General features: G+C 43.3%; 1 protein-coding gene across 8 annotated transcripts in view; it reads right to left on the bottom strand.

Moving 5' to 3' along the window:
- Positions 1-26,179, bottom strand: part of RNF122 (ring finger protein 122) — a 43,483-nt gene that overhangs the window by 3,606 nt on the left and 13,698 nt on the right. For 3 of the 8 annotated variants that reach the window (XM_034436896.3, XM_034436898.3, XM_034436899.3), the window contains 4 exons: positions 18,385-18,541; positions 10,132-10,177; positions 3,888-3,929; positions 502-584 (listed from right to left, as the gene is read on the bottom strand). In XM_034436896.3, coding sequence (XP_034292787.1) covers positions 502-584; positions 3,888-3,929; positions 10,132-10,177; positions 18,385-18,541 — 328 coding nt within the window. Of the gene's footprint in view, positions 1-501; positions 585-3,887; positions 3,930-10,131; positions 10,178-18,384; positions 18,542-18,640; positions 18,790-26,179 lie in introns of all 8 variants that reach the window. The other 5 variants (XM_034436897.3, XM_087875710.1, XM_087875712.1 and 2 more) reach the window with 3 other exon arrangements.

Genomic DNA, 26,179 nt, shown 5'->3' with positions numbered 1-26,179 from the left:
CCCAATTTCTCATTTGACTGCTTGGGAAAATTAATGTTCCCCTTCTCTCCCCCCCCCCCGTTTTAAAAGAATATATTTTTTTCTTCGTCCCTGATTCAACTCACTCATCCTTCCCACTTTGGAGCCAAGTCTAAATGCCTCCCCCCCACAATTCAAGTGAACTCGCAAGACAAAAAAAGCCTAGGCCTAGATGTTCTTGGCTTCATTGTTTGCTTCAGGCTCTTGGCTACAGCATCCTGGCACAATTCCCGAGTGTGATGAATTAGCTCTGATAGGTTTTTATCCATTTAATTCAGGTCTGTGCTTAATCTCCTTTCCCATTTGCTGTCCCTTGGCTCAAATATCTCAAAATACAACAAATAGCCTCCCTCTTTATCATCCTTGGCGCCCACCTCCTCACCACCACCACGGGCATGCTGGATGCTGGATGAATATTGTGGCTACTCGCCAAGACGAGAGGCACAAGACAGCTTTTTGGGGCTGTCCTTGGCTTCTACTCACTTTCTGTGGAAGGCATGTTGGCATGGCAACACTCCCAGTTCATCTTTCACTTTAAAGTCTTCCAGGCAGACGGCACAAGTCTGCTGCGGAGAAAGAGGCGGAGGAAAGAATGGGCAAACATCACAAAGCACCACAAAACATCAATAAAGGAGAATAGGGTTGTAGCTCAGGGTTGAAAGGGAGGGCTCCTTGGTATTCTCTGAGCTTGCAGATGTTTCATTACCCAAACTAGGTAACATCATCTGTGCTAGTCATAACATAGACTAGCACTGATGATGTTACTTAGTTTGGGTAATAAAATGTCTGTAAGAAACTCAACAAGCTCAGAAAGCACTGAAGACCCCTCAAAGCAGGAATTATGCATGCTTACCTGTTGTAGAATCCACAGCAAACTATGGCTGATTTTGGGGGGGCAGATCAATACTTTTGGTGGGAAACAGAAGGAAAAGCTTAGAATGGGAGTGTTCAAGAGGCAAAGTTCACTGTACTACCAAGGCAAAGGAGCCTTGGTAGTACAGTGGTCTAAAGCACCCTAATATTAAGACCAGCTGCCTGCAATTACTGCAGGTTCGAATCTCGCCAGGCTCAAGGTTGACTCAGCCTTCCATCCTTTCTAAAGTAGGTAAATTGAGGACCCAGTTGTGGGGGCAATAAGCTGACTTTGTATAAATATACAAAAGGATGAAGGCTATTGCTTAGCATATTGTAAGCCGCCCTGAGTCTCCAGAGAAGGGCGGCATATAAATCAAATTAAAAAAAAAAAAGTTCTGCCCAGTCATTTGCTTCTAATAATGATTTATTGGATACAAAATTACTTACTTCATGGTTCAAGGTTCCTTGGATATCAAGGCAGATCAGCAAGTATCTGGGCTTATTCAATAGAATTGGTCTACAAATGAATCATCCACAATCCAGAAACTATCTTTGCAGTATATAAAACCTTCTGAGAATAGGTGGTTGTATAGATCTGAGAGAACAACATAGCCTAAATAGTTCTAGAGAATTGTTTTGTATCATATTTGATTATGGGTCTATCAGCATTATCTAATCCAGCCTTCCCCAGTTTAATGTCTTCTAGATTTATGGGTACTGCATATCTAGAACTTCCAACTAGCTTGGTTGTGTTGGTTGGGTATTCTGGACTTGGCAGTTCCAATATAGATCAGTTGGAGAAGCCTAATGGATTCCAGCATACAACAGTTCTTGAACGTTTTTGGAAAAGATTTTCCTTACCATTTACCATCTCAAAGATAGATTAAGGCATACAAATCTAAAGTAATTTGCAGTGGATTGTCGAAGATTTCTGATTTCAAAATAGTGGTAATAATATGAATCTCTAACCTCTCTCCTAAATTGTGCTGCTTTTATGGTCATCAGAAGATAATTTTTGTTTGGAAAGACAATAAGAGGCATTCGGTTTCAGAGTTCAGAATCCTTTAAGGGTTGTGTTTACCTAAACTTTTCAGGTGAAGAAGTAGTAGCTCTATTTGTACAACATTTAAGCCTGATAAGTGTTAACCTTGATTATGATTTTTGCAACTTAGTGTATTCTATTAGAATGTATTGGGAAAAGCTGGAAAATAGGTTAATTCAATAACCAGTTTAAACAGGCTGTTCAGATAACCTGTTTCTTGCAACAAAAGAGAGATATCTCGTAAAGGAATAACACATATTCCCATTTCGATCTATAAGATGCACTCCCCCCCCCCAAATGGGTGGAAATGTCTGTATATCTTGTAGAGCAAATGTTGCCAAAGTCCCGCCACCTGCTGGCCCCCACCCTTTGGCCTCTGCCTCCCAGCAATTTGCCACCTTCCAGCAAACAGCATGGTCAGCTTCAACATAGCCTGATTTAGCATGAGCAGCTGATTGGCAGTTGGATCGGCTTCCTGAAATACCACAGATCAGCTGTTCCAGGCTATGGGGATCACTGCTGCCCATTGCCGCCATCACTGCCCAGAGGCACCACTATCTATCGCTGCCTCCACATGCCCCATTTTTAGCCTCCATGTGTCCTGTTTTCGGCCTCCGCGCATCCCACCTATCACCGCCAAACAGCGGCGGCAATCCCCACTGCCTGGAACACGCCAAAAATGGGATGCGCAGAGGCCAAAAATGGGGCACGCAGAGGCCGAAAATAGGGCGTGCGGAGGTGGTAATAGGTGGCGGTGATGGCGGTGATAGCAGCAATGGCTAGTGGCAATCCACACAGCCTGGAACAGCTGATCGGCAGTATTCTGGGAGGCCGATCCAACCACCACTTAGCTGCTTGTGCTAAATTAGGCTGTGCTGAAGCTGACCAGGCTATTTGCTGTAAAGAAGCAAATTGGTGGGAGGCAGAGGCAGATTTTTTTTCTTGTTTTCTCCCCAAAAGCTAGGTGCATCTTATGGTCAGAACATCTTATATTGCAAAAAATACAGTATATACAATTCTCCATTCAACTATGTTGTCATATTGGGCTTTTTCCTCTTTTGTTTTCTGCAGTGGATTTTGTTTTGTTAGCTGATCATTAAATGGAATGATAGAATCATACCATTGGAAGCACTTTTGAAGGTCTTCTAGTCCAACTCTCTGTCCAGATCATGAATTTTCAGACTATCCCCAACAAATGTCTGTCCAACTATTGTTTCAAATTCAGAGTGATGGAATACCCATGACTCCAGGTGCTGCTTAACAGTCAGGAAAGTCCTCCATATATAGATCTCACTGCATAGATAGTCCTAGAATTTTGACCAAATGGAACCTGCACATTATGGTTGTAAATTATAACAGTAGTAAAATGTTACTACCATTATGTTTTTGTAGTATTTGTTAAGTGAATGGGGCAGTGGAATTCCATGGTCATTACGTGAACCCATTGTTTGCTATGGTACATCCCCCCCCCCAAAAAAACCTAGAAGTATGTGCTAGTTTTCAGCACGTTTGTAAAATGCTTTTCATTTCACCCTGCATATTGCAAACAGCTATAAATGGGGTTATGTTGAGCCAGGTACCATCTGTTTTGTACCTGCACATTTCATTTTTTCCTATTTAAGTGTGGCATCATACATTTCTCATCATTGAAGTAAATTTTGCTGGAAAGGACTCAAAATTAAACTTTATTAAAATCATTTTGAACCTGTTTTATGAGATGTTAACATTCATCCCCAACTTTGGGTTAGCTGCAGATTTTCTAAACATCCCTTCTCTCTCCTAATCACATTTATAAAAATATTGAAAGGCCAGGACAGAATCCCAGGCTAACCTACAACAAACCTCTCTTCTGCAGACATATATTTGCATAATCATATCTATACATATTCAAACTATAAATACATGAAAGGATGTCTTAGTATCATTTTTGCTGAGAAATCAACTCTTTTGACTCATTGGTGGGTTTACTCACCCCATGTAAGTTTAGCTTTCTGGCATCACCTTTCAAAACCACCTGGAAGGAAGGCAGTAGATTAGTATCAGAGCACTGCTGCTGAATGACCAAAGCAGCCAATCCCATTGAACATTGCAAAGACAAACAGCAACAGTTACTAAACAGCAACAATATTGGTTGATGCAGAAACCACAGTACAACCACGGAGAGACTTTCTGAGTTGGGGAGATCCGGCCCAGCCTATACATTACAATCTATATATATAAAAGCAAAAACCACTCACGCATTAATCACGAAATCTCCAGAACCGTAATGCCTACAAACTTGAAATTTGCCACATATGTTCCTCTTGGCTTCTAGGTGCTCACGAAGAAAGGATTTTTCGAAATGACCATCAGAGCATTAGTATTTCCTATATTATTATAACACGCTCTGATGCTAATTAGTTAGACGTTCCACTCCCCCTCCCAACTTGAAAATAACTCGGGAGAGGATGAGATAGCATAGGACAGGCTTCGGTGGGGCAAGCCTCATGGAGAGAAGGGGCTAGAAAGCCTGAGGGAAAGAAGGCGATAGTATAGGAGACATTTCTCTGGGGCCAGCCGGAGGGAGAGAAGGGGGGAGGATTCTATGGTTTTATCTCCTCTCCCACATTCACCCACGGTTTTTTGGGTTTTTTTGAACAGAGTGTTGGCCATTTCTTATCTATTACAATTAATCAAATTCAAATACATTTTACTTAATTACAATTCTTGCCAAAATTGTTTCCCCCTTTTCTTTTTTTTAAAAACATATCTCAATATTTCTATACTTGCATACATAAACACCATCTTCATTTGTCCCTGAATTCTAACTTTACTGCATATTTATTCTCTTTTATTCTTAAACAGTTCATTCTTTATCTTAATACTGTATATTTATATTTGTTTGTTTGGCGTTGCCTTTCTTCCACTTCATCTTTTTTATTGTACAGCAATCTATCTTCTCAAATCTTCCCTCTCCTTCTTCCCTAACCCTTCCTACTTTCTTTTCCCTTCTCTACTTCCCCTTCCCTTCTCCTTCTCCTCCTCCCTTCCCCCGTTTTACCTTCTCTCCTACTCTAATTTTCCTTCCCTTCCTTCCTCCCTACTCTTCCATCCCTCTCTCCTTCTTCCTCCCTTCCACCTCTCTTCTTCTCCTTCATCTCTCTCTATTGCTGTATTCATTTTCAATTTAATATTTTCCACTGTGGAGTCCAGGCAGCCCCGATCCCTTGTCCTTTTAATTATTAACAGTATATTTCATCTTGTTCCCTTTTTTCCTTCCCTTACTCAAACAATCTTCTAATCGTTTGTCTTTTTTACTTTTACCCATGTACTTTTTCGGCTTTGCTTCTTGCAAGTATAACATTTAAATCATTTTTATCATTTCAATTTCATTCAGTTTTACATTCAATTTCAATTATTGAATATATTTCTCAAAATATCTTAACAATATATTTCCACTTATTCAAATATATTCAGTATTTATAAAGTGCATCTTAATCCTTTCTCATTTTACCCAATCCAATTAGTTCTTAAAATATTCTTAATTTGCCTTTTTTTCTCTTTTTGATTATGTTTCAGATATATAGTTTGAAATATTCCAGTTATTGCATTTCCCTCCACAAGTTTATTCATATTATTAAAACCTATCATTCTATAGACCTCCAATATTATTAAGCATATGATATTTATTGCAGTTTCTCCAGTTTTCAGTAGAACATATTTAAAACTTAAAATATAGAGTATAAGTCTTATTCCCTTTATTTCTTACAGCTCTATACTCCCCTTATTTTAAAATCACTTAATATCACTGTTTTATCTTTTTTTCTGACGTTAAACTCATCTATTAAATTTTACAGTTCTGAATATATTTTCATTTCTTTCTGTCTTTCTCCTTTTCTGCCCTATATTTCCCATAGTTTCTGCTTTTCCTTTCCTTTTCCGTATCTTTTCATTGTTAATTCCAATGTACTTATTTTGTGTTTTAAAATCATGAAACCTTTGCCCTTTATTTCCCATTGTTTTCCATACCTTTTCCCTCTTTCTTATATTTCCACTGTAAATCCCAGTGTAATCATTTATGTTTTTAATATTTTTTTCTTCTCCTCCACCCTCTTTTCTTTGTTTGCCTTTTCTTTTTCCTTCTTCTTCCTTTCTTTTGTATTTTAGAATTCTGCACTCCTATTCTGCCCTATATTTTCCATTGTTTCTCCTTTCTCTTTCCTTTTATGTGTCTTTTTATTGTTAATCCCAGTATACTTATTTTGTATTTTAAAATCATAAAATCTTTTATTTTGTCCTTTATTTCCTGTTATTCTCCATCTCTTTTCCCTCTTTCTTATATTTTCACTGTAAATCCCAGTGTAATCATTTAAATTTTTTATATTTTTCTATTCCACCCTCTTTTCCTTTTTTGTTTCTTTTCTTTTTGTCCATACTTAATATTACAATTGTTTAATTTTCCATAGTCAATCTCTTTGTCTTTGTCTTCTTTGTTATCCATCTCTCTTTCTTGTTTCTCATTAGTCATTTCCTTTTCATCTTCAGTGCATTCTACCTTAGTCTTTACATCCTCGAATTTTGATTTTCCATGCAAATTAATAATCATTTCCTTTATTTCTAAACACATCGTTTTTATCAGTTCGTTAAATTCCTGCTCCATTTTATTCTTTCCGGGTTAATATTATTCCAGTTTTAAGTCACATTAAGGTCCTTCTTTTTTAATCATCAAAGTGTATCCTCTTGTAGGAAAACATATCATCCTTAGTTCTCGCCAGTTATCATTTTAAAAGTTCAAGAATTTTTTTTTCCTCGCTTTTTCAAAGATTTTCTCAAAACAGGCAATTCGATGTCATGCTCTTCTTTCTCCTACAGATGTCTCCCTATAATCCACCGTTCCACTCAGCTAATTAACAAATCGCCATTTTATTTGTAATCCACATCTGTTTTTACCAAGTCAAAAAAGAGAAAAGGCCAGTTTTCCAGTTCTTCTTTCACAGTTATATACAACCAATCAGTTTGTAATTCAATCCAAATTAGATCCAAGTTCCAAATTTACATTTCCATTTATCAATTACTTTTAATTCTTTGGTCGGGATTCTTCTATGGCGTGCTTGTCATTCCCATTTTCTCTCTCCATCCACCATCTCCCCCCGTCACTATTTAGGCGCTATTTCCACGCCGGGGTAATTTTAATAGTTTAAATATGTGAAGTTCTTTTTATTGTCTATGAGTGGCCAATCACTCACCCAGCACCAACACTCTGTCCAAATCTTCCCTCCTGCACATCGCTTGCTCCAGAGGCTCCAGCTTCATGGCGATTCAACCTGATTGCCACCCCTGTCACCAGATCGAAGAGTTTCTCGGGCTATCCAAGGGACTTGCCTGTCCCTCTTTAGCCACAGAGCTGCCTCTCCTTCTTCACTGTCCCTACAGGACAGTTTCGGTCCGAAGACCCCCCCGGTGCCGGTTCATCTGGCTGGATTTCGCCAAGCTTGTCGGAGCCCGGCATTTTCCCAGCCAGTCACGCTGCGCCGCTTCCGGATTCTGGATAGGAGAGGATCTATGGGGCCAGCCTGAGGGAGAGATGGGGAGAAGAGAGGATCTATGGGGCCAGTCTGAGGGAGAGAAGGGGAGTGGAGAGGATGTCAGGGTTCCAAGGAATACCCCTCAGTTTTGGAGACAGTTCCTAACTACAAGAGGATTTAAGAGGCCAGCCTGAGGGAGAGAAGGGGAGAGAAGAGGATGTATGGGGCCAGCCTGAGGGAGAGAAGGCGAGAGGAGAGGATCTATGGGGCCAGTCTGAGGGAGAGAAGGGGAGTGGAGAGGATCAATGGGGCCAGTCTGAGGGAGAAAAAGGGATAGGAGAGGATCTATGGGGCCAGCCTGAGGGAAAGAAGGCGAGAGGAGAGGATCTATGGGGCCAGCCTGAGGGAAAGAAGGCAAGAGGAGAGGATCTATGGGGCCAGCCTGAGGGAGAGAAGGGGAGTGGAGAGGATGTCAGGGTTCCAAGGAACACCCCTCAGTTTTGGAAGACAGTTCCTAACTATAAGAGGATTTAAGAGGCCAGCCTGAGGGAGAGAAGGGGAGAGAAGAGGATGTATGGGGCCAGCCTGAGGGAGAGAAGGCGAGAGGAGAGGATCTATGGGGCCAGCCTGAGGGAGAGAAGGGGAGTGGAGAGGATCAATGGGGCCAACCTGAGGGATAGAAGGGGATAGGGGAGGATCTATGGGGCCAACTTGAGGGAGAGAAGTGGATAAGAAGGATCTATGGGGCCAGCCTGAGGGAGAGAAGGAGAGTGGAGAGGATGTCAGGGTTGCAAGGAACACTTCTCAGTTTTGGAAGAGAGTTCCTAACTGCCAGACGATCTATGGTGCCAGCCTGAGGGAGAGAAGGGGATAGAGAGGAGAGGCTTCTGTGGGGCTAGCCTAAGGGAGAGAAGGGGAGAGGAGAGGCCGATTGTAACTACTCATTAATTTTCAAACTCTAAGTGTCCATTTATCAAGCCTGATCACATAGTTTCTTAGCGGAGCACAGCTATTCAGCTAGTTCTTTATATTTGCATTATTTACAGCAGTAGAGTTTCTCACTTCTCAAGCCTTCCTGTCCTCCCTCATGCATAGAGCATCATTTTGGTCATTTCCTCACATTATTTGAAATTTATTATTAATGCTGTTTTGCAGCATAGCTGGTTGCAGGATAATTCCCCACTCCCCAAAAAGGATGCATAAGATTTCTTTTTCCCATCTAGCAAAATAATTTTTGGGGTATTTTAAAGTTTTAAATGGTATTTAATCATTTCTGCATAGTCAATATCAGTTTGGTAATTCCAGGAGTTGTAATCCTACTCTGTCTGGAAAGCAGCAGATTGGGGGGGAGGGGGGGAAGAGATCCTGACTACGTAGCCTCAGTTTCTAAATGTAAACATGCTCTAGTGAATCAGATACCTTTTCTGTAACAGGTGGTCAACAAAAACTTCAGAGTTTCCAGCATATGATAGATTAGAGGGCAACTGAATGGCAGGGCTTAGTGCTTCAGATTAATATGTTAGCACTGATGCAGTTACAATCAGGAGCTCTTAGAAACTTGGTTTACTCAAGTAGAGTTTATTGATTTATTCCACCAGAGTTCATGTGCTTTGATGTGTCTTGCAAGGGCCTGGGCAGGATACTTCTGTATATATGCAACCCCATAACATCTTGCCGGCATAGATGGCTTTGTGTTGATGGGTATATAGTTGGCATGGTCTAGGGCAAAGCCTAGGTGGGCATGTTTCAGAAAGTCATAGGATGAGCATGAAACCATCTATGCCAGGCTCAGTTCTAGTCCTGTCTCAGGTGTGAAAGCCAGCTGCGTGATTTTGGGCCCATCACTAGGTGACTGGGTTTTAGTCCTGCCTTAGAGAAGAAAGACAGCTGGGTGAATTTGGGCCACTCTTTTTCAGTCCAATTTACCCCACAGGGTTATTTATTATTTATTTATTTATTATTTATTAATTTTATTTCTATACCGCCCTTCTCCCGAAGGACTCAGGGCGGTGTACAGCCTAATTAAAAACACAAAGACAAACAGTATTTAAAATTGATTAAAATTATTAAATAGTAGGCCTAATATAAAACCCCGAATTTAAAAACCCAATTTAAAACCAATTAAAATCATTATATTGATAGCCCAGCCTGGTGGAACAACATTTTGAGGGCACAGCGAAATACACGAAGATCAGAGATTTTGTGAATTTCTGGGGGGAGTTCATTCCAAAGGGCAGGGGCTCCCACAGAGAAGGCCCTCCCCCTGGGTGTCGCCAGCCGACATAGTTTGGCCGATGGCACCCTGAGGAGACCCTCTCTGTGGGAGCGGACTGGCCAGTGGGAGGCTACTGGTGGCAGAAGACGGTCTCGAAGGTACCCAGGTCCAATGCCATGGAGCGCTTATTGTGGGGAAAAGAGAAGAAGGGAGGAATATTGTGGGTGTCTGCCACCTTGAGTTATTTATAAAAACAATAAAGACAGAATATAAATAAACAAGCAAATAAACAAATCCCACCAGCTGTAGGAGGAAGATCAGAATATCCAAATGTTTTTAAAGACAAATTTGCAGTGGTTTTTGAATGTCAAAATTACAGACGGAACTCTTACAATGTGTCAAGAAGGTGACATTTAGGCTCCTTTCTTTACCCACTTGTAAACAAAGCCTTTCTCTTGAAAGGAAAAAAAGGAAAATGACTCAAAATGCTCACTTACCTCTTTGTATCCAAATCTTTCACTTTGTGCTTGATGCCGAAGTTTGCTGCAGGAAAAAAATGGAATATTTTTAGTAATCATCAATGAACATCTCCAATTCAACTGATGTATGAGGATAATTCTTGTTTTTTGAACTCAGGATTACAAAATCTTTTGTTGTCGTTGTCATGCTGTTAAAGATGAGCTTCTTTAGAACTTGCCATATTTAGATTTGGGGGTTTTTTGCCTTTGAAAACTTTGCTTTATATGTTAGGAGGTACCAGCATTTTTAGCTAGAGTTAAATTTTTCTAATCCTGGCAAGAAGTTTTTGTTCCAGTAACTGACAATTTTGCCATCTGTCATGGAAAAACACTAAAATATATATCCAGTCCAACCCTGCCTTCAATAGCTATCGTCCCCTGATGGCAAATATTGCTGAATGGATTATAGTTTTCCTAGAATGACAACATTACGATCCATTGTGTCTTTAAAGATATGTTTAAACATTTGTGTATTTTTTTTAAAAAAAGGAAACTCTGTTGATCAGTTTAGTAATAGTACACACTCAGCATGGGAAAGACTGTCCCTGGTTTATTTTGACTTTTATTATTATTCCATAGGCATTTTACCTTATTTAATCCCAATTCTCAGAGTAATTCCTCACTAATAAAATCAAGTTTATAGGTAAATTATAAAGGAATCATAATGGATTTTATAAAAAACGCTGGAGAAAATGTTTCAGACTACAATATTGCAAATATAATGGTTAAATATACAATAGAAAGTGAAAGTTGTGGGATTCTTTCTTTCCTTCAAGGATAGATAGAAGTCTCTAACTTGAAGGATGGGGGAAAATTAGATATTAGATTCTCCCTTAAACTTCTTGGATAATTTCTAAGGCAGACTGAGTCATAAAACAGACTCAAAAGGATAAATCATGTTAAGCAAATGAGAAACAAAGGAACTTATAGATCACAAGAGTAGGTAGTCTTATCTTACAACCATTTGTTTAGTGACCCTTTGCAGTTTCAATGGCATTGAAAGAAGTGACTTATGACAATTTTTCACACTTACAACCATTGCAGCATCCCTGTGGTCATGTGATCAAAATTCAGATGTTTGGCAATTGGCATGTATTTATGAGGGTTGCAGTGTTCCAGCTTCATATGATCCCCTTTTGTGACCTTCTGACAAGTGAAGTCAATGGGGAAGCCAGATTTGCTTCACAATCATGTTGCTAATTTAACCATTTAACAACTGTGGCAAAAAAAGGTAGTAAAATGGGGCAGAACTCACTTAACAAATGTCTTGCTTAACAACAGAAATGTTGGACTCAATTGTGATCATAAGCCAAGGGCTACCCTGATATTATAAATGCACTTGATCATGATTGCAAAGACTACACCAGGTCTGCTCCTAGTTCCACTATATTTCTCCCTGTGGTTTGTGGTGGGAAGGCAAACTAACAAAACAAAACAGGAAGTGGCTGAAGCAAAACAAGTATGTTTACTTATACCTGCACCATGCTCATCTGCTATTTGTAGCAACCTGCAGAACCTTAAAAGTCAAAGAGTTCCATGTTTATTAATAAGGTTGCAATAGTATTTGCATTCATTTATATGGCTAATAAACCATGAAATATCAGAGCTCTAAGAAGAAGTATATACATCTATAGTACTATTGCCTTGAGTTATGACCATAATGGAGCTTGCTCACTGTAGTTGTAATTTTTGATGGTCATAAAGTGAGTCAGTCATGTGACCAACCCAATTTTACAACCTTTTTTTGCAGTGATGGTTAAACAAATACCAGTCGTTAAGCAAACTCATAATTTGCCATGGGCTAGTTTTGCAGAAAATCAGAAATAAATGCCATCCAAAAACGTCATGTGACTGCAGGATGCTCCATAGATGACCTGGTTGTCAGGTGCCCAAAGTGATTGCAGGAAATGGTGGTGACCATCAGAACTTTTAATCCAAGTTCTAAGTACCCTCCCACCCCAAGTAGATCAATTGAAACTTCAAAGGTCATTAAGGAACTGGCCATAAATCAAGGGCTACCTGTAACCTGTGAATCTCATTGCTCAGGGTTTACTGGGTGGGGGGCAGCCCAGAAGTGCCATAAAGAGTGTCTTGGGAGTTGGGCGGCATAGAAATGCGACAAAATAAATAAATAAATAAATGCCATCAAACAAACCAATCAATGAACCTCCAAATGGAGATCAATTGCTACAATTGCACTTACCAAAGTTGCTTTTTTTTCAAAAGGCAATTGGACTTTCTTTGTTTTTCCTTAAAGACATTTCACTTCTCATCCAAGAAGCTCCTTCAGTTCGGAACTGAAGTCCAATTGCCTTTTGAAAAAGCACCTTTGGGATAACCATGACAGAAAATCTCCATAGATCACAGGTGTCAAACTTGCTGTATCACGTTGCCATCATGTGACATTTTGTGATGTTTTTTCCTTCACAGAGCTAGGGTGGGCGTGGCCTGTGTGTGTTGCATCCTGCCTGCAGGCCTTCAGTTTGACACCCCTGCCATAAATAATGGCTGGAATAGTTCCATTAAGTTAAAAAAATAAAATGGTTGATGTTCACCTCTTGATAGCTGATAGCACCTGGCGCATGGATTAACCCTGCTGTCCAGGGGTGAAATGTTCCCGGTTCAGACCAGATTCCCTGATCCGGTAGTGATGGCGGTGGGTGGTTCGGAGAACCAGTAGCAAAAATCCCTGCCACCCCCGCCCATGCCCGGCTGAGCCGCACGATCATCAGAGGTTTTTTTGTTTTACTTTCAAAAGCAATGTATTTAAAAGTAAAAAAAAAGATTGCACACAGCAGCTCATCACCACCACCACCCGTGCACTGTTCTACTGACCGCAGGCCTCCTTTTGGCATGCACTGCGTGCAAGCACCTCGCATTTGGTGCATAGTGCGCACTGCGCATGCACAGCCAGCAAACCGGTAGTAAACCGGTTCAGATTTCACCACTGCTGCTGTCCCAATAACTATGGCTAGAGATGAGTCATCAAGAATTTGGCTTTTCTTCAGTCTTGCGCTGCCCAAGTCAGCTGCCACAGAGCAGTTAAAGGTTCCAAATGCGTTAACAGTGAACCCGGCATGTATTCTGCTGCTTGAAGGTTTGGGTCACCGCTTAGTTAACATTATGCTGGGGTCAAATGTCATTTGCTGCTGAGGAAGGCAAACCAGCTGGTCTAAGCCGCAGGAAGCAGAAAATTGACTCTGAATAATCATTCTGTTTGGTGTGGACAGAGGTTTCTTTGTGTCCAAGCTACACTAAATTGGAGCCAGGGGCAGGATAAGAGACAAACACTGATGCTGTTGCCATGGCTGTTCTAGAAGACAAGAGATTAATCTATTGCTCTGTGAGGTGGCAGGATTGCTGAAGGAAATTAAAGAGAGAGAGCGCAGACCAAAAGTTGCATTCTGCAACTTTGAAAAGAATAGCTCTTTTGGGAAAGTAAATGGCATGTTTTAGCAGTAAACATGTTGGGGATAGAGTGATAAAATAACCAGAGTTATTTTTGAGGTAGAGATGGGAGATTGCCAATTAACTTGAGGACAGGTAATCCTCGATTTACCACAGTTAATTTAATGGCTGTTCAAAGTTACAGCATCACTGAAAAAAGTGACTTTTTCACACTTTTTTCACACTTATGACTGTTGCAGCATTCCATTGTCATGTGATCAAAATTCAGACAACTGATTCATTTTTATGACCTTTGCAGTGTCCTGGGACCATGTGATCCCCTTTTATGACTTTCTGACAAACAAAGTCAATGGGGAAAGCAGATTCACTTAAAAATTGTGCTATTAACTGAACAACTGCAGTGATTCAGTTAATAGCTGTGGCAAGAAAGGTTGTAAAATGGGGTAAAACTCATTTAACAAATATCTCACTTAGCAATATAAATTTTGGGCTCAATTGTGGTCATAAATTGAGGAGTACCTGTAGTAAGATTTTGAGGAACGCTAAGTGTATAGTACCAAAGGGATGAGTGCTATACCTAGCCTATGGAACTGAGTTTGAGAAATACCACATTTTTGGGAGTATAAGATGCTCCAGAGTATAAGATGCACATTAGTTTTTGGGGAGGAAAAAAAAAAAATCTGCCTCTGCCTACCAGCATCCATCGGTATTCATCTGGCTAGCGTCCTTGAAGCACGCAACAAACAGCCTGGTCAGTTTCAGCAAGTTATTGCAGCCTGATTCAGCATGAGCAGCTGATTGGCGGTTGGATCGGCCTCCCGGAATACCACCAATTAGCTGTTCCAGGCTGTGGGGATCGTCACAGCCCACCTCCGCCTCTGTGCATCATATTTTTAGTCTCCGCACATTGCATTTTTGACCTCTGCATGCTGTTTTAGACGCGTTCCAGGCTGCCGGGATCACCATAGCACATCGCCGCCAATTGCTGCCTCCGCGCATCGTGTTTTTGTCCTCTGTGCGTCGCATTTTCAGCCTTCGCATGCCGAATTTTTGGCCTCTTTGCATCATGTTTTTGGCCCATTCGAAGCAGCAGGGATCGCCACCCCCGCTCCCCACCACCTGGAACCGGATGAAAACATAATGCACGGAGGCCAAAAAGGGGTGTGTGAAGGCCAAAAAGGTGACTTGTGAAGGCGGCGATGTGCTGTGGAGATCCCTGCAGCTTGGAATGGGTCTAAAATGGGGCATGCGGAGGCCAAAAACATGACGCAAGGAGGCTGAAAAAGGCCAAAGGGTGGGAATCGGTGGGTGGGTGGGGCTTCGGCAACATTTGCTATGTAAGGCGCACAGTCATTTCCACCCACTTTTTTTTGGGGGGGGAAAGTGCGTCTTATAGTCCGAAAAATGCAGTTCTCAAATTATTGTTTCACCCACCTCATTTCTTTGATAGTAACTGCACCTTTCAGAATCCATTTTCAGCTTGTATTTCCCAACCATGCCTGGAGGTCCTGGGTGTTAGATTTGGCACTTTTGTATGCAAAGGAGATGCTCTCACCTATTGCCATCTCACATCTAAAATGTTAATCAGTCCACAAGGAAGGATACAAGCAGCAATAGTTGCTTTACGTATTGTTAAAAGGGTTACAGGGGTACATTTTGGGGACTGGTTTAATGAAAAGAAAGACTAGGGGCAACATGATAGCAGTGTTCCTGTATGTAAGGACCTGCCACAAAGAAGAGGGAGTCAGCCTATTCTCCAAAGCACTGAAGAAATGGATGGAAACTAATCAAGGAGACAAGCAACCTAGATCTAAGAAGAAATAGACAGAACAATTAATCAGTGGAAAGACTTCCCTCCATAAGTTGTGGGTGGTCCATCATTGGAGGTTTTTAAGAAGAGACTGGACAACCATTTGTCTGAAATGGTATAGGATCTCCTGTCTGAGCAGGGGTTTGGGCTAGAAGTCCTCCAAGCTCCTTTCCACTTCTGTTATTTATTCTTTAGCAAATTTCTATAGTTGGAATGTCTACAATGCAAGCATGCATAATACCCTCCTCCTGCATTGTATGTGTGATCAGCAACTAAATTAGGCAAACAACACAAAACAACTGCTGAGATAGGTGGGAGTTGCCATCCTTTGCTCCAGAAATGGCACTTTCCCTGCCTCCTGATGCATTTTTCATGCAGGGAATTTCAATCCTTTGAGACAGAAGCACAGGATGTGGCAAGTACAACTGTATTTGTTCCAGCAGATCTTGATGACATCATAGCTTCTTCCTCTTGGTTCTCTTCATCATTGATTGCTGGATAAGATCTCCCTCCCTCCCTGCTCTTATTTGTGCATTGTGGTTCTATTTGGCATACAGAATTTAGGGAAATTAGGATAAATGTGCATTGGCTGTTCCATTGCCTGCACTGGAACACTGACATGTATCCTGCTATATTACAAAGATATAAAGCTCCCTTACATCAGACCAGGAAACCGGTCCATCTTGAGCAAGACGGTCTATTTTTTTTGTATCATCTGCTCTTTGAGACATTGAATTGCAGCTGCCAGTGACTGAATCTGGGAACCTTCTGCATATGTAAATCATAATCTGTACTTCCCTGCAATAGTTTCCATCTGGAAGGTGTTCTGAGGGAAAAGGTGCCTCCTCTTCCTACTTTAGTATAAAAGGCCAACCATTTCAATGTATCTTGGGCTTTCAGCCATATGGATTATGATCAGAGAAAAAGGAATAATTGTACAGTTCTTAACCAAAGAAATGAGAGAATGAAGTTGGAGCAAATGTGATGGGTCCAATCTGGGGTGCCAATGTGGACACAGTTCTGCAGTGTGCATTATACAATTGGATTGCAACATCCACAATTGAGGAAACTGCAGCCCAACCACATTCAAAGGGTACCCGATTAGAGACAGATGGTCTGTTGATCCACTTTCAAGTCCTAAGATCTGAGCTGAATTACCAAAGCAAGACTGAAGACCACTCTAAGCCCCTGACAGAGCAACACAACATTTGAAAAGCTTGCAGTAAATATTGTTGAGAAAACATCAGTCATGATTTATTAACCTGACAGCTCAGTGTTCACACTTCAAAACTAGGACAATTGAAGTTTGACCTTAACACACACACACCCAAGCCAATATTGATTAGCTGGAAAAAAGCAAACCTGACCACATATTTCCTGTATCTTTCCATTTAATGTTCTGTGGTCCCAAAGCTCCAGAATGAGCTGGATGACAGCAGTTCTGTGTCATTCACCAGGCTTTTTCTAGACATTCTGGCTACAGATGATTGCAAAGGTTTAAAAATAAGCTTTCCATAAATAGATAAAGAGTCAGGACATCTTCCATAGGGACAATAGATCTATTCCAGCCTTCTGAATAAGACCCTTTCCCCCCAACTTCCTATAGTTTCCTGCTAGATTTTTGAACAAGCACCAGTCCTCTGAAATGGCTGGCAATTATTCTCAGGATTGGGTCACAATTATATCCTTGGAAAGATTTAAACACTCAACTGCAGGATCATGATGAAGTCGCCTTTCATTCAAGAAATGATGATGAAAATATTTTGGAATTTTTAAGTTTGGAAGGAGAAAAAGAATGCATGTGTGCACAGATTATTTGAACCACATTTCCCACAGTCCCTTTAGGCCTGATGGGAGTTGAAATCCAAACCATATGGATAGCAAAGTTGCTTACCCCCTAGGATGGCCCAGTTAAATCAGTGAGCAAAGAAAAGAAATTAATTTTTCAGGAGTAGTATTCCCAGCTAATAATAAGTTACAGTACAGGTAGACCTCAAGTTACAGTCATTCATTTAGCAACCATTTGAACTGTCGGTTTAAGATTTGTACCAAGTTTTCAGCCACTGTATTGTTTATGTCTATTGTGGAGGTGTGTGTGTTGATGAGTAACAGTTTGGTTTGAACAAACTAAAGAGAAGCAGCATCTTTTGTTTAGCCAGAAATGGCTTGCCAGCATGTAGCAGGAGTTGCCCTGGAAATTTTATGAGCAAGACTTGGTTTAAGATGACAAAAACTCCAAATTACATTTGGAATTTTCTACTTTGTATTTGCTTCAGGAACACTAAAATGAGGGATCTTGCAGAACTCAGATATGTTAATTCTCTATCTAATCAATTAGCATAACTGACATAACAATGGGCAATTTTTTCTAATATTCTATCCTTCTACCCACCAATTTTTACATTTTTAATAATGGAGGCTTCAATCAAAGTCAACAGAGAAGATGGACAAAATCAAGAACAGCACAGTTGGTTATCTTGAATCAACAGGGCTGATTTCATATCCTGGCCCCTCTGGCATGTGATTTGAATGCCAAAGGATCATACATTTCCATGGGCAATCTCTTTGCATGCAAAAATATCCAGATTCAGTTTTGGCCTTGACATTTAGAATCAAGTAGATTAGCAAGCAAAAGAGCTTTTTGCCTGAGACTATGAAGAGCCTCTGCTTAGTAAGTCATGATTAAAAGAAAGAGTGGCTTCTTATGATATATGAGCCCAACCAATGTTTTATGGAAGAATCTACAACAAGCTCCTATGGATCTTACTGTTGACCTTGGAATTTAGTTTGAAAACTGCTGCTCTAATTCAAAGAGGTTTAAAATTACTGCAAGCATTGATTCTTCTTCAATCTAACTAGGGATTAGATTGAAGAAAAATCAATACTTGCAAGTAATCGATTCAGCTGAAAATAGCAAGAGGATACAAAACTGTAGCCAGTAGCCTAGGCACATTTGTTGAGTTTCCTCTCTTTTGCCATCTGCACTCATGACTTCCTTTGGAAACATGACTCACCTAATGAAGTAACAGCAGAAAATAAGGCTGAGTACAAAGATGAAGACACCTGTGCCAAAAATCACCATGTAGATGTTCAGAGGCAAGTCCTGGAAAGTGATGGGAGGCATGGTGCACGTTTTGTTGGTATAGATCAATCCCAGACCACAGAAGCATCCTAGAAATGAGAAAGAGAGGGGGGTAAAGTTGTATTTGTACCTAATGCTAAACTAAGATATACTCTAACTACAATTGTTTGAATGGGCGTTGGTCTTACCTGATACGCCGCTTCTAGTCACTAGGAAACACCGGTCACATGAGGGATGTGACTTATCCAGTTACTCTAGGACCGAGTCTACCAACAAAAGAAGTCCCGCCTCTTCCTGTATCCAGTTTGAGACTAGGACGAACGGTAGACTGTCGTGTCTGTAAAGATAAAAGAGAAGTAAAAAATCCCCAGGACCCACCCCGTCCTTCAACAGCCAAAATCCAGCACGAGGGGTGCCAGACCAATTGGGAGGGGGTGACCGGCGTTTCCTAGTGACTAGAAGCGGCGTATCAGGTAAGACCAATGCCCATTCTCAGTCACGGAGGAAACACCGGTCACATGAGGGATATACCAAAGCCCCTGTACCTATTGGGAGGGAGAAGGCCAGCACCGCTCTTGGTCCTGGGAGGATACCCGCTGCAGCACACGTCGCCCAAATGAAGCTTCCGCCGATACATAAACATCCAACCGGTAATGCCGGATAAATAGAGATGGAGACGTCCATGTAGCAGCTCGGCAGACCTCCTCGAGAGAAGCTTGGGTAGACCAGGCAGCCGAAGTAGCTATGCTCCTGGTAGAGTGGGCTGTAACACTACGAGGCACTGGCAATGATTGAGCTTCGTAAGCTAAGGAAATGGAAGCCCTGAGCCACCGACCCAAGGTAGTGGAAGAAACCTTTGACCCCATGGACTGGGGTTGGAAAGACACAAAAAGAGCCTCAGAACGATGAAAGGAAGACGTCCTGGAGATATAAATCTTGAGAGCCTGACGTACATCAAGCTTGTGCCACACCTTTTCCAGGCGATGATGGGGGGAAGGGCAGAAGTTGGGGAGAATGATCTCTTGAGAGCGATGGAAGGCTGTATTGATCTTCGGAATAAAAGCTGGATCCAATCGTAAAACTACTCGATCAGCATGAATAATACAGAGATCCTGGCGAACTGAGAGAGCAGCCAACTCCGAAATTCTCTGAGCCGAGGTGATCGCTACGAGAAAGGCTACCTTAAAAGACAAAACCTTCAGTGAGACTTCCTGGAGAGGCTCAAAGGGAGGACCAGTAAGAGCCAATAGAACCTTGTTCAGGTCCCAGGTCGGAAACCGATGAACGGCCGGAGGACGTAGATTGGCAGCGCCTCTGAGGAATGAACGAATGAGAGGGTGAGTGGACACAGACTCAGCGGTGCCGCAGGTAAGGATAGAAGATATGGCAGAGATTTGCCTCCAGAGAGTATTGGGAGAGAGTCCCGACTTGAAGCCATCCTGAAGAAAACCTAGAATGTCAAGAATGGAAGCAGCAGTAGGAAGAACCTTCTTACGTCAACACGAGGCAGAGAAGGCCATCCAAGTGGCATTGTAAATATGGTTTGTTGACCCGCGACGAGAGGCCTGGATCGTAGATATTATTTCCGAAGGAACCCTGGCCGAGGACAGGAGGAACTGCTCAACCTCCAGGCGGTCAGCCGGAGCCACTGAGGATCTGGATGAGCTAGGCGGCCTTGCCACAGAGAGATCTTGTCGGCCGGAATCTGCCAATGGGGAGCGACGGAGAGAGCCATCAGATCTGCAAACCACGGTTGTCTGGGCCAGAAGGGTGCCAGAAGGATGAGCTCGGCTTGTTCCTGCAACAGCTTCCTGATGACCCTGGAGATGAGGGGAAGAGGTGGGAAAGCATAGAGAAGAAGACCACAAGGCCACGGGCTGATCAAGGCATCCACAGCCTCGGCCCCCTGGACAGGAAACCTCGTGTAAAACCTCGGGAGCTGGTGGTTGGATTCGGACGCAAAGAGGTCTACTGCTGGAAGACCAAAGCAATGCACAATGTTCTGGAACAGAAGTGGATCGAGGCTCCACTCCGTCTGGTCCACCACTGAGTGACTGAGGGTGTCCGCCTGTACATTGGATGACCCTGAGATGTGAGAGGCGTGAATGGAGGCCAAGTGACTCTCTGCCCACCTGAAGAGACAGGAGGCTTCCCTCATAAGAGCCTTGGAGTGGGTCCCTCCTTGCCGGTTGATGTGGGCTTTGGCAGCTATGTTGTCTGTTCTGATCAAGACATCCAGACCCCGAAGGAGAGGAGCGAACTTGCGAAGGGCCCGGAAGATGGCTCTGAGCTCCAAGATGTTGATGTGAAGTCCCCTCTCCTGGACCGACCACTGCCCTTGAGCCAGATGAGACCCCAGGTGAGCCCCCCATCCGAAGAGGCTCGCATCCGTGGTGATGCTCACTCGCTGAGGAACTCTGAACAGGCACCCCTGAGCAAGAGCCGGAGAGGTCCACCAGGCCAAGGACCGAAGAACTGCTGGGGTCAAGGGAACTCTGGCCACTGACGTGCTCCTGCGAGACCGCTGAAACGGAAGTAAAAACCACTGAAGTTCCCGGCTATGAAACCGAGACCAGGGCATGATGCCGAAGGCAGATACCATCTTCCCTAACAAGTGGGAAAGACCCAGGAGGGAAAAAGAGCTCAAAGCCTTAACCTGACCTGCCAGTTCAACAATACTGTCCTGACGTTCTTGAGAAAGGGAAACCTGCAACCTGACAGTATCAATAACAGCCCCCAAATGCTGGATGCACGTGGAAGGAACTAGGTTGCTCTTGGAACAATTAACCAAAAAACCATGGGACTGCAGGGTTTGAAGGGTGACCTGAACATCCTCATTACCCCGAACCTCAGAACTAGACAAAATAAGAATATCATCTAGATAAAACAAAACTCTAACAGGAAAAGATCTCATATAGCCTGATAAGGCAGCCATGATCTTCGTAAAGACCCTGGGAGCCGAGGAAAGGCCAAAGGGAAGGGCTCTATACTGATAATGCCTACCCTGATAACAAAAACGGAGGTATTTCTGATGTTCCGGAAATATGGGCACATGAAGATATGCCTCTGTCAAGTCGATGGAGGACAAAAAATCACCTGGATGGATAGAAAGGAGAATGGTCTGGAGGGATTCCATCTTGAACCGACGATAGACTATATATTTGTTCAAGGATTTAAGATCCAATATGGCCCTCTAGCCTCCTGAAGCCTTGGGAACTAGCAACAAACGAGAGTAAAATCCCTGGCCGACTTCCCCTTGGGGAACACATTGAACAGCCCTAATCTCCAAAAGATGTTGAATAGCCTCATCTAACAGAACCCGCTTGGTCCTGACATGGGAAACTGGGCACCTGACAAACAAGCTAGGAGGAACAGAAGAGAACTCAAGGGTCAAACCAAATCTAATCGTACATCTAATCCAGGGGCCTGAAACTGAAATATCCCATTGGTCAGCAAAGGATGCTAACCGACCTCTAATTAAGGAGTCAGGGATAGGTGAGGGAGAATTAACGGGACCTACGGAAGGGACAGCCCCTACCCCCCCTGAAGGGCCTGCGGGAAGGGAAACGGGACCCCTGCCTGACCTGGAAATCCTGCTGTTGTCCACCCCTGGGCTGAGAGTACCGCTGAGGCCTGGACTGGAAGGAAGAGAAGTCAGAGCGAAAGGAATGGACTCGAAAGGAACTCTGCTGACGAGGATCAGATCTCCTCGATAAGGAGGGCAGAATCTTGCGATGATCCTTCGTCTCGATGAGAAGTGGATCCAATGCTGAGCCGAAGAGGTTGTTCCCCGAGAAGGGAGCCGATGCAAGCCTCCACTTGTTCCGGACATCCGCCTGCCACTGACGAAGCCACAGAAGCCGTCGTGAAGTGACCGAAGCCCCGATAGCCTTCGCTGAAAACCTGGCAGCATTCAGAGCAGCATCAGCAGAGAACTCAACAGCAGCTAGGACCTTGTTGATGTCCTGGTGAGATCGTACATCAGAAGAAGGCAGCCGTTCCTGCAGTTGGCAAAGCCAAAGGATGGAAGCCCTGTTAAAAAAGGAAGCGGCCAAGGAGGCCTGAATGGACCAAGCTGAGGCCTGGTGGTCCTTGACCAAGGATCGCTCAAACTTCTTGTCTTCAGGGCGCAGGGATTCCTCTGACGGGCCAGTAAGAGGAGATGCAGAAGAGAGAGCCACGACAAGTGCATCTACAGAAGGAACTTGAAGGATGTTAGCAAAATCAGAAGCCATATTATAAAATCTTTTATCTAGACCATTAGGAACCAGGCCAGAACTAGGAGAAGACCACTGTCTTTGGATGACATAAGAAAACAGCTTGGGAGCTGGAACCACCTCTGCACGAATGGAAGGTTCCTGAAATAATAATGATGAAGAGGGATGCTGAGATGAAGATGTAGAAGCCGCCCCTTGAGTGGAAGAAGCAGAAGAACTTCCCAGGCCAGTAACATTTTGAGCTTTATATAATAAGAATCTGAATAACTGAGGCTTGAAAAGCCCAATGAAGGAAGGCTGGTCTGGTTCCAGACCTTCATCATCCGAGAGATCTTGATCCGGGGCAATTTCCCCCTCAAATAGGGAACCTTGACTTGCATTTTCCTGGGAATCCACCCTTTCCTCACATTGCACAGGATCAGCAACAGCCTGGGCCCTCACAGAATGACTCTGCTGACTCACATAACTGGAGACCTCAGAAGAGGCCCTTTGCTGCAGGCCTTCAGCAATACCCTGCCTAACTGATACTGAAATAAGTTCAGCTAGGGCAGGAGTTAAACACAAAGGAGCCTCAGCCCCTTGATTGCTGGATTGAGCTGGAGCCTCAGGGGGTTCTTGCCTTGGAGGGGCTTGAATAGACACAATTGGAGATAGAGGCCTAGCAACAGGAAATACAGAAGAAGCATCAGCAGCCACATGCTCCCCCAGAGTAGACTGATCAGGAGAAAAATCATGTTCAATTTGAATTTGAGAAGGGGGAACAGCCACATTAGAAGTAGGGAGGGCAGATGATTTAGAAGGCCCCACAGCAGAAGACACTCTAGAGGCCTCTGAAGCAGCTTTTTGAAAGACCTTTTCCATGGCCTTATGCCTCCTGGTCTCTTCCCTTGATGATGCAGCAGGATTAGCACTCTTGGAATGAGTGGATCTAGTAGAAACTCTGGCTGCCTTGGGAGGAACAGGGTCCCCTGAGGAACCTTCCTTAGGATCAGAAGTATGGCCCCTTTTTCCTTTGCTCTGGGATTTATTGCCCCCAGCATCTGCCATTTTGGAGCAGGAATTTACTTTTACAGCTCAGAATGAATTGCAAAGGAGGGAAATCACCCTTAAAAATCCACCCACAGGGGATAATTGGTGTTTCAGGTAACTCACTGCGCCAGGAGAGAAGCAGAGAAGAATCCAGAAGCCAGGATGGATAAACAGGAGGCTGGAATGGCCGCTAGCCAAATGGCTTAAAGGCGCGGCAAAATTAGGCGCGGAAAAGCCTTCGCGCCACAAATCTGCAGCCACAATGCTCCAACAGCAGCAGGAAGCAAGGAAACCTCTCCAAACGCCCCAAAATCGCCGAAAACTGCTGTAAATAGGCGCGGCGGTGCAAACGCACGTGCGCGCTGCTGCGGGGCTGCTCGCGGCTGCTGGAGCGCTTCTAGCGCTCCCCAGCTGATTTCAATTAAGTTTAGCCGCTTTTCTTGTAAAATGCCAGCAAATTAAGGAGAACGAAGCAGAATAGGTAGAAATTAGCAAACAATGGCCAAAAAGCTCTCCCACGTGGAGTTGAAGAGAGAGCTAAACAGACACGACTGTCCTCTACCAGACCGAGTCGAAAAACTGGATACAGGAAGAGGCAGGACTTCTTTTGTTGGTAGACTCGGTCCTAGAGTAACTGGATAAGTCACATCCCTCATGTGACCGGCGTTTCCTCCGTGACTGAGAACATGCCTGGAATAAGCTAGGCTCAATCTTGTGGATGGACAAAGTTCCCAGAGTCTGTTGAGCTAATTTTAGAATTGATATATCATGATATTATCTATCTATCCATCCATCCATCCATCCATCCATCCATCCATCCATCCATCCATCCATCCATCTATCTATCTAATCATGATATTGCTTGGAACATTTCAGAAAAAGTGAAACTTATGTTGATGCTACATCTGATATCCATGCATAACATTCTTATGTGGCTACTGGGAACTCAACACTAGTACAAGGTTCATTGGCACCAAGTACAAACAGATTGAGAGAAACCATGTAAATTTCCCTTGATCCTTTAGAACACTGTTGATCTCTAAATTGTTGGAAATTTGAAAAAGGTGGTGACCAACACAGATTGGGTGATAACTCTATTGCCCTTAAGTCAAGTCAGAAAGGGTGCCTTAGGAAGAGGAGAAGGTGAAAGCATAACAAGCCTTCTCTTGACAATGCCCAGAAAATCTACTTGTGCTAATTCATTAAGGAACCAAGGAATGAATTTTGTGAAATTGGGACAGCAATTGATCATGCAACTTCTAAAGCAGAGATGGGGAGTCTGTGGCTCTCTGGCTGTAGAACTCCTCATATCCCCCATCACTAAGACCACAGAGAGGGCTCGCAATCTGGGCATCCTCCTGGATGCACGGCTGTCTTTAGAAGAGCATATGATGGCCGTGGCCAGGGGGGCCTTTTATCAGGTTCGCCTGATTCGCCAGTTGCAGCCCTTTCTGGACCGGGACGCCTTGCACACGGTCACTCACGCCCTTGTCACCTCCCGGCTGGACTATTGTAATGCTCTCTACATGGGGCTCCCCTTGAAGAGCACTCGGAGGCTCCAACTGGTCCAGAATGCGGCCGCGTGGGTGGTTATGGGCGCAACTTGTTGTGCCCACGTGACATCCCTCCTGCGCGAGCTGCACTGGCTCCCAGTGGTCTTCCGGGTGCGATTCAAGGTGTTGGTCACCACCTTTAAAGCGCTCCATGGCATAGGACCCGGATACCTTCGAGACCGACTTCTGCCACCAATAGCCTCCCACCGGCCAGTTCGCTCCCACAGAGAGGGTCTCCTCAGGGTGCCATCAGCCAAGTTATTTCGGCTGGCGACACCCAGGGGTAGGGCCTTCTCTGTGGGAGCCCCAGCCCTGTGGAATGAACTGCCCCCGGAAATACGTAAGATCTCCGACCTCCGGGTATTTCGCTGTGCACTGAAGACCCTGTTGTTCCGCCAGGCCGGGCTATCAACATAATAATTTTAAATTGGGGTATTTTAAATTTCTGGGGTTTTAAATTGAGCCAAATTTATTTAATAATTTTAAATTTTTAATTGATGTTTGTCTTGTGTTTTTAAATAGGCTGTACACCGCCCTGAGTCCTTTGGGAGAAGGGCGGTATAGAAATAAAATTACACTTATACTTATACTTATACTAATCATTTTCATAGATGCTACTGGCAATGGTAATCCATCAACAATTGGAGGGCACCAAGATTGCAGTTATAATGATAAGCAGAGATGGATGCGCATTTATTTTCATGCATTTAGCTAAATAGACCTATGGTGCTCAGGGTATTATGACATTTAAAATGGCAAAGAAAAAGACAGATGGAAGAGACCATGAATACCAAGCAAAGCATTCCTTCCTCAAGGAATTGAGTAGCAAAACAGTTGAGGAATATGCACAGAGTAACCCTTGAGTAGCAAGGGTGTGCACATGAGAAACGGCTGAGAGTGATAATGAATAAGCACTGTCAATACACAG

This window comes from Pantherophis guttatus, chromosome 9 (genome assembly GCF_059756535.1).
Source record: "Pantherophis guttatus breed Tessera chromosome 9, ASM5975653v1, whole genome shotgun sequence".
Classification (NCBI taxonomy): domain Eukaryota; kingdom Metazoa; phylum Chordata; class Lepidosauria; order Squamata; family Colubridae; genus Pantherophis; species Pantherophis guttatus.
Note: the sequence above shows the minus strand (reverse complement) of the source record. Positions and strands in the feature narration are given on the sequence as shown.